Source organism: Ursus arctos, unplaced genomic scaffold (assembly GCF_023065955.2).
Source record: "Ursus arctos isolate Adak ecotype North America unplaced genomic scaffold, UrsArc2.0 scaffold_23, whole genome shotgun sequence".
Taxonomy (NCBI): Eukaryota; Metazoa; Chordata; class Mammalia; order Carnivora; family Ursidae; genus Ursus; species Ursus arctos.
The window spans coordinates 33,129,516-33,139,191 of NW_026622908.1; the positions used below are offsets into that span (position 1 = coordinate 33,129,516).

Here is a 9,676-nt window from a genome sequence, read left to right on the forward strand (position 1 = left end):
GGGAGCTGCTGGGAAGGTTCACCAGCCCTTATGTTGCAGGTGAGGCTCCTGCTGTTGATATTGGCCAGGGCCTTTACAAATAAGCCTGGCCAGAAAGGTTCAATTGACTGCTTTAATGATATCATTGATCTTTTCCCCCTTAACATTCACCTTATTGTGGTGCAGAATGAGGGCTGAGTAGACGCGGGTAAGGTTTGAAACCAAGGTGATCGTGTGGGCATGTGCTGGGTGGGTCCTGCTGGGCTTGGTGGTAGTTGCTGCATGAAGTTAGGGACTCACCCCAGTGTAGACTTACCTTCTTCTGAAGGACTGAGAATCTTAGCAGCAGCTAAGGAAAAGCAGTATTACTTATTTTTAAAAAATATATGTAATTTAAAAATGTGTAATTAAAAATGAAGCCATTGGGCCTGGAGTTATTTTTGAGAAGGATTTTAACCACAAATTCTATTTCTTTAACTGATACAGGACTATTCTGGTTTTCTACTTCTTCTTCAGTCAGATTTTGTAATACATTTCAAATAATTGGGTTTTTAAGTTGTCAAATTTTTTGGCTTTGTCATATTTTCTACTATCCTGTTAATGTCTGTAGAATCTCTAATGCTGTATTATCTTTTATTCTTTTCTTTTGTTTGAGAGAGAGTGTGTGTGTGTGCATGTGTGTGTGTGGGGGGAAGGGCAGAGGGAGAGGGAGAGAGAGAATCTTAAGCAGGCTCTACACACAGCATGGATCCTAACCCTGGGCTCGATCTCACAATACTGATCATGACCTGAGCTGAAATCAAGAGTTGAACGCTTAAGTGACTGAGCCACACAGGCACCCTGTCTTTTATTCTTGATATGAGTAATTTGTCTCTTTTTTTTCTCTAATCCTTTCTCACCCTTCCTTCTTCCCTGTCCCCTCCTCCTCATTATTCTAGCTCAGACTTTGTCAATTTTATTTAAGCTTTTCAAAGAACCAGTTTTGTTTCATTGATTTTTTTGATTGTTTTTCACTTTGTTTCATCAGTTTTTGTTCTTATCCTTATTATTTTCTATCTTCTACTTTCTGCTTACTTTCCTATTTTTCTACCTGTGGAGGCCAAAATCTTTGATAATTGATTTGAGACATTTCTTTTCTAATATGTACATTTTATGGTCCAGATTTTCATCTAAGGACTTTTAGTGCTCTTAGATATTCTGATATGTTGTGCTTTCAATTTTACTTCTTTCAAAATATTTTTTTGTCTTGTGATTTTCTTTTTTTATTGAGGTAAAACTCATATATCATGAGAGTTACCATTTTAACCATTTAAAAATTTACAGTAGTACATTTACAATGTTGTGCAATCATCACAACTACCTAATTGCAGACATTTTTATCACCCTATACCAGTTAAATAGTCAATTTCTATTTCTCCCCTTCTCTAGCCCCTGGTAGCCACCACCCTGTTTTCTGTTTCCACAAATTTTTTCATTATGGTTATTTTATATGCATAGAATCATACAGTTCATGGCTTTTTGTGTCTGCCTTTCACTTAACATAATGTTTTCAAGGTCCATTCATGTTGTAGCATGTAACAGTATTTTATTACTCTATGGCTGAATAATAATCTATTGTATGGATATACTACAATTTAGTTATCCATTGATCAGTGGGTAGAAATTGGGACTGTTCTTACCTTTTGGCTATTGTGAATGTTGCTGCTGTGAAAATTTTTGTACAGATATGTTTGAATACCTGTTTTTAATTCTTTTGGGCATATATATATATATATATAGGAGCCGAATTGCTGAGTGCTATGATCATTTTATATTTAATTTTTGAGGACACCAACTGTTTTTCCACATCTCTAGACCATTTTTATTTTTTATTAAAAAATATCTTATTTGTTTATTTGACAGAGAGAGAGTGTACAAGCAGGGGGAATGGCAGAGAGAGGGAGAAGCAGGCTCCCCCTGGGCAGAGAGCCTGAGATGCAGCTCAATCCCAGGACCCTGGGATCAGGACCTAAGCCAAAGGCAGATGCTTAACCAACTGAGCCACCCAGGTAACCCTCTAGACCATTTTACATTCCTATAAGCAATGTACCAGGTTTCTAATTACTCCTTTCTTGTGAACACTTATAAATTTACTTTTTTGGAAAAAAAAATTATGGCCTCTTAAAGGATATAAAGTGGTATCTTACTGTGATTTTTATTTGCCTCCCCCTGATTTGCAAATACAGATAGTTGTACTTCTTTCTGTTCAATTTGGATGCCTTTTATTATTATTTTCTAAACCTAATTTCCATGGTAGGATCTTGTAATTAAATGTTGAATAGAAGTATTTAGAGTAGACATTCTTTCATTGTTCTGACTTTATGAAGGAGGCTTTTTGGTGGGGTGTAGTTGCTTGTTGGTTTAGTAACTTTCTAAACTATTTTTGTAAAGACTGGAGGTCTTACTGCAGTAAAGAAGAAAAAATGATAGAGTTTGGAAAGGAATTAAACTATGTATTTCCAAAGTTTGTGGTTTTGTATGTAGAAAAATCATGACTGCATAATAAGTGAATGTAGCCATATTGCTGTATAAAACGTCAATATGTGAAAATATGTTCTCTGCACCAAGAATAAAAACATTGGAATATTAAATTGAAAAACACTATTGACATTAGATAAAAATGAAGATACTTAGGAATAAGCCTAATAGTTTATGCAAAAGAGCTTTGGAAAGTTTACACTACCTGATTTCAAGACTTCATATAAAAATACAGTAACCAACATAAGATAAACATATAGATATATAGCACGGAATAGAGAGTCCAAAAATGAACCAGCACACACAGAGTTAATTGACTTTCACAAAACACTATCAAAACAGTTATGGAGAAAGGAAAAGTCTTTCCATCAAAAGGTGCTGGAATAAGTAATATTCATATAGATAATAATGAACCTCAGCTTTTAAGTCACATCACATAAAAAATTAATTTGAGATGAATCACACACCTAAAGATAAGAGTAAAAACTATAAATCTTCTAGAAGAAAGCCCGAGCATATCTATGAAGACTTGGGTTTAACAAAGATTTCACAGTTAACATCAGTTAGTTTCAGAATTTAAATATCAATAGCCAAACATCAAATATTTTAGAAGAAAATATGGGTGAATATCTTTGTGACCTTGAGGTGTGCAATTTTTTTCTTAAAGGAAACACAAAACCCTTCTTCATAAATAAAAGATATATAAACACCAATATTTAAACTACAAAGTGGTGTTAATGGGAATAACCTTAAAATAAATGCAAAGACTAGAAAACATTTGCAAGACATTTAAGTTACAAATGATTATTGCTTACAATGCATAATGAGCTTCTACAAATTGAAAATAGAGACAAATGCAAAAGGGGCCAAAGATACTAACAGGCATTTCAACCAAAAGAAAGATGTAGTGAATAAACATGTGGGGTAATAATCAGCTTGTTAGTAATTTTGGAAATGCCAAGGAAACGCACAGTGAAATAACATTCTACATTCACTTAATTTGCAAAAATTAAGAAGTTTGAGACAGCCGTGTAATGTGGAGGATATGAACCAATGGGATGTATTTTACATTGCTGCTGGAAGTATAAATTAATACAATTACTTTGGAAAATAAATAGGCATTGTCTAGTAATCTTGAACTTCCCATAACCTTGATTCATAGGTTCCACTCCTAGATACACACTCAAGCAATAGTTGGCATGTGCACATTTGGAACTGTGTACCAGAGTCTTCACAGCAGCCTGTCAGTAATACTGAGAATGTGGAACTACCCAGAAATCTGTCAACCAACATCAGCTGTGAAGCACCAGCAGGAGCATTTTGCCTGTGCCCAAAGAATGTACTTCAAGATACAACAGCTGCAGACTTGAGCACTGGAGGTCTGCAGAGCAAGTGGCTTGGGAAAGAGAGGGTGAGCATGTTAGTTATTCTGTGATGGGAAATAATTCTCAGACATGAAAAATGTCTGAGAGGGTGATTTCTTTAGTCACTTGAAAACAGAGTCTCACAATTTTGGTGGAAATTTCATCTCAAGTTTGAGGGTTTTTTTGTTTTGTTTTGTTTTGTTTTGTTTTGTTTTGTTTTTTTAGTAGAAACATGACTGCCAAATGTCTACAACAGCCAAACTGTGGAAAGAGCGGAGATGTCCATTGACAGATGAGTGGGTAAAGAAGATGTGGTATGTATGTGTATATACATGTGTGTGTGTGTATATACATATATATGTATATATGTATATACACACATACATACACACACACAATGGAATATTACTCAGCCACCAGAAAGGATGAATATTTATGATTTACATTGACGTGGATGGAACTGGAGGGTATTATGCTGAGCAAAATAAGTCAATCAGAGAAAGGCAAGTATCATATAGCCTTACTCATATGTGGAATATAAGAAACAGGGCAGAGGACTGTAGGGGAAGGGAGGGAAAACAGAATGGGAAGTCATCAGAGAGGGAGAAAAACCATGAGAGACTCTATAAACAAACTGAGGGTTGCTGGAGGGGAGGTTGGTGGGGGGATAGGGTAACTAGGTGATGGGCATTAAGGAGGGCACATGATGTGATGAGTACTGGGTGTTATATGAAACTGATAAATTATTGAAACTACGCCTGAAACTAATGATGTACTATAAGTTGGCTAATTGAATTTAAATTTAAAGAAAGGAAAAAGAAATATGGCTGTCATTCACTCATTCATTTATTCATTCCTATGGGTCTCTTTAATCCTCAAAACAATAACATGTATTATTAGTCCCTTTCTGAAGATTGATTAAATCTGAGAAAGGTAAATAACTTATTTCAAAGTAAGAAAACATTTGGCACTGCTGAGTTGGAGGCTGCTTAAATGTGAGGTCCAGGCGCTTTAAGTTGTCTTTGCTCCTCTTTCAAACAAGCCAGCTATAACTGGGGTTTTTCAGTTGCTTTATGTATTTTAACTCTTCTGCTTAAGTAACTTTCAGCTCATTGATAGTGACAATGAAAGGTTATAGTCAACTTGAACATGAGATTGTAAAAGTACAATTGATTGGACTCTAACAGAATGGAACCACAAATGCTCTTGGTGGGCTCGCACAGAGATGATCTTCATTGGTCACATTCACCAAATGCTATAGTCTGGCTCAATGCCCTCTCCTATGTATCTAATCTCGACCTTGGGTGATGTCTTTTTTGGCTTCAACTTCAACATCACTTTGTCCCTGAACATTCCACCTTCACCCCAGTTTAAGACATTTCCCATTATGGCACTGTGTTCTTTTTTATAATGCTCATCACTCTCCTTTTCTTAGTAGTTGAATTCTTGCATATGAGGGCAGAGACACTATCTGGGCTGTGGGGGCAGATATGTATTTAAATTTTAGTTTTATGGGGCACCTGGGTGGCTCAGTCAGTTAAGCTTCCAACTCTTGATTTTGGCTCAGGTCATGATCTTGGGGTCCTGGGATTGAGATCTGTGTTGGGCTCTGCACTCAGTGGGGAGTCTGTTTCTGGATTCTCTCTCTCTCTCTTCTTGACCCTCATTCCACTTGTACATGCCCCCCTCCCTGTCTCTAAAATAAATAAATAAATAAATCTTTAAAAATACATAAATAAATTTTAGTTCTGCCACTACTCACTTCTGATCTTGAGTAAAGTACTTCTACTCATAGTGCCTCAGTTTCCTCATTTGTAGAATGAAAATAATAATAGTGCCCATCACAAAGCGTACCTCATGTAACATGTTTAATACAGGGCCTAGCATTTAGCACTCAATAGTTAGTTATTGTCATTATTATTATTGAACAGCACTGTGCCTGGTATATTTTAGATGTTTCATGAACATTTATTGGGGACAAAAAAAGAAATGAAGAGTCTAGGTTCTAACTGTAGCCTGATAATTATTCCTATAGATCAATTCTAACCCTTGTCAAAAATGTCCTTCTGTGGTCAAAGGGACTATAGGAGGAAGGGAGAAGCATTTTGCTGCCATTTTGGCAAAGGCTGCTAAAATTAACTAGTCTTCCCTTGGGAAAATAGCATAGAAGTGAGTCACCACTTAAATAAAACTGGTGCCTTTTTCTTGTGAGAACTGAAGGAATTGAGAAGCAGGACTGTGAGGATTCCTTGGCAGAGTGAAACTCAAAGGCAGTGCCTCTCCCTGACTATGTCTGTGGCTAGACATGGGGAGCTAGTGAAATGATGGGAGAGTGTGGGTGCATCCGAGGACCAAAGTATGTAGCTCAGCACTGAGCATAGATGTTCTGAAAAAAGGCTCAGAAGAATTGGCTTCAAGGGATTCCTCATTCCAGAGACTTGTTATCAACTGCTGATGTTTTGGTAATTGGATTTTCTTTTCTGGCTCTAGAAATGGCTGCCATGCTCTTAGGGTCTATATCAAGTCTCTCACACTAAGTTCTACAGAAAAAACTTAAAAACCTATAGATTTCTATGAATACCATAGAAATAGAAATGTGCTAAGCTGCTAAAATCTCCCCCGCTCCTCCCAACCCAAATTCCTTTTAAATACAAAGTGAATGTGTCTACTATCTGGGATTGTTTATTATATGAACGAGTCAGGCCAAGGTGAGAAGTCCCAGACATACTAGATATGGGGAGGATTGGTGTGTATGAAAAGCACAATTTTCTTCTTTTTGGTTTTACTTCAGAATTTTGTTTTCTGGAAACACTTCTTTTTTTTTTTGAACAGTAAATTTTAATAAATTAACATGACCAAGACTCTGGTTTCCTATACCGTGGATTGAAAAAAACTTTAATGGAGTTTAAGTATGATTGAGTCTGCAAAGGACCAACTGTTGACAAGACAGTAGTTTACAACCCTCAGCACCGAGTTAGGCAAAAATAACTTTTTTGTGACTAGTTTGTGTGTAAGGACAACCTATGGCTTCTTGATTTGTCAGCATTTTTCTGTGATCCTAAGGGCCATAATCAGCAAGAAAGTTTGATAAAATGTTCAGACTTCAAGTGCTGTGGTTGAAGTACAATACACTTATTAAGTCTTTCTTAGATGACTTTGTCGTGTGCCCGTTTTTCTCCTCTTGCCTTTTTTTCTCTTTTCTTTTTTGGTTTTACCTTCTCCTCTCCTACCTTTCTATCTCTACATCCGCTTTGCTGCTCTCTCTCAAATGCTTTCTAATATCTAATACCGGCTATCACCGTGGATGTAAAATTGCATAGGGTTATCAAACTAGTAAAACACAACACTGTACAAAGCATTTATTTGAATAGTGAACAGGATTTACATTTAGTTTCCTGTTTCCTGGAAAAATCCATAGTTGGTCACAGAGTCAAATTTGGAAGGAGTACATTAATTTATGTTTAGATATGTCTTCGGCAAATCAATTAATGAATAGACAATAAATCCCACAAACAAAGCTAGCAAATTAAACAAAAATTATTTATATTAAAGATTCTTTTAATCACTTGCTGTAAAATTTTTCTATTTTTAAATCCGGTGACCTTTCTTTTTGACATTTATCACTGTTTTTCTTATTCTTTTGTTTCTTCTCACTTGTTTAGCTTACATTTTCAGAATCTTTGCCTTTGGAAGTGTTCAGAGACAAGTTTGAAAGATCACTTTGGTGATACTCCTGTGAGAACAGTAAAATCATATTAACAACAACAACAGTAAATTTAAAATGATTTAATCTTCACAACACTCCTAAATACAGATATATTTCATCCCTACTTTAACAGATGAAAAAATTGAAGCACAGAGAGATAAAATAAATTGATGTTATAGAGTTAATCAGGGGTACATCCCAGATTCCAAGCTAAGTCTTTGGATTTTAAACCCATCTCTCTTTGCTCTTTTTCCTTTCTTTCTCTCCCTCTTTCCTTTGCCTCTTTTTTTCTTCTCCCTCTCTCAGTGAATGTTTTATGGTACTTTTTGGCCATCACTGGAAATACAAAAATGAGTAAGATTACAGTTTCAGTAAGGCACATTTTTGCCTTCAAGGACACACCCTGTTGAAGAACAAGAGATGAGTATGAGACAATGTGGCAAGTGCCCCAAGGGCCATTTACCACCTTCTCTGAGATTGGGAGGAGGTAGCAATACCATTTTTAGTCTTGAGGAAGCTGAGGAGCTACCAGACAGGTGAAGTAGGAAAAAGTATGGCTTGTGAAAGAATTTTTATATGTCTTTGAGTCTTTTCATGTGACCTCAATTAGAACAAATTAAATTTTTCACTGGTAAACATGTCCAGCCATTTTAGAGCTAAAATACATAAATCTCTGGGTATATGTGAATGTGCCACATGTATGGTATATCATGAATTGGCTCTTCCCAATTGATGCTTGGTATTTTTATTTTCCGATTTTAAACATTACACATTTTTGTTGTAGAAATTAAAACAAGGGGCTCCTGAGTGTCTCAGTTGGTTAAGCCTCCGACTCTTGTTTTCAGCTTAGATAATGATTTCAGGGTCCTGAAAATGAGCCCACACTGGGTGTGGAGACTGCTTAAGATTCTCTCTCTCCCTCTGCCCCTCCCCTCCGACTTGTGCTCTCTCTCTCTCTCAAAAAAAAAAAAAACAAAACAGGAAATTATAAAGAACAAAAAATACCACCTATATTGTCACTTATAAGAATATAAAAAAATGAAACAGTTGATAGGGTTTTGTGCTTGTTTTTGCCTTCTGTAAAACTAGAAAAAAATAAGGCACTCCATGAATATTTGTTCATTAGGTAAAGGTGTCATTATTGAGGATGAGTGTGACTTTCTTTTCAGCGAAGTCCTTTGTCACCTGAACTGAATCGATGGATAAGATGAATAATGTGACGGAATTCATCCTCCTGGGCTTGACTCAAAATGTGGAACTCCAGAAATTCTCATTTGTTGTGTTTTTAATTGTCTACTTGCTCACCTTGACCGGCAACTTACTCATCATGACCGCCGTCAGCACCAACAGGGCCCTGGAAACCCCCCGGTACTTCTTCCTGTCTTATTTGTCCCTTATAGATGGCTGCTGTTCTTCCTCTATGACCCCTAAAATGCTTGCAGACACTCTTACTGTGAGAAAAATCATCTCTTTTAGGGGATGTATGACTCAAGTCTTTGCTGAGCATTTTTTTGGTGCTGCTGAGATTATCCTTCTCACGGTGATGGCCTATGACCGCTATGTGGCCATCTGCAAACCCTTACACTACACAACCATCATGAGTCAACAGGTGTGTAGCCTCCTTGTGGGAGTGGCCTGGGCTGGAGCCTTTGTCCATGCAACCATTCAGATCTTCTTCACAATCTGGCTGCCCTTCTGTGGCCCCAATGTCATCGATCATTTCATGTGTGACTTAAACCCTTTGTTGAAACTCGTCTGCATGGACACTCATACCCTTGGTCTCTTTGTTGCTGCCAATAGTGGGTTCATCTGTTTGTTAAACTTCCTCCTTTTGGTGGTCTCCTATGTGGTCATTTTGCACTCCCTAAGGACCTATAGCTTGGAGGGGAGGCGTAAAGCTCTCTCTACCTGTGTCTCTCACATCACCGTGGTCGTTTTATTCTTTGTGCCCTGCATATTTGTGTATCTGCGTCCAGTGGTCACCTTTTCCATTGATAAAGCTGTGGCTGTGTTTTATACCATGATAACTCCCATGGTAAACCCTTTAATCTACACCTTGAGAAATTCAGAGGTGAAAAATGCTATAAAGAAGCTCTGGATCAAAAGGTGA

At 36.9% G+C, this 9,676-nt stretch overlaps 1 protein-coding gene across 1 annotated transcript; it reads left to right on the forward strand.

The window, feature by feature from the left end:
• The first annotated feature begins 8,764 nt into the window (after positions 1–8,764).
• LOC113249263 (olfactory receptor 4C12-like) lies at positions 8,765–9,676 on the forward strand. Its single transcript, XM_026490773.1, has one exon. It carries the CDS (start codon positions 8,765–8,767, stop codon positions 9,674–9,676), a length of 912 nt encoding a protein of 303 aa, XP_026346558.1.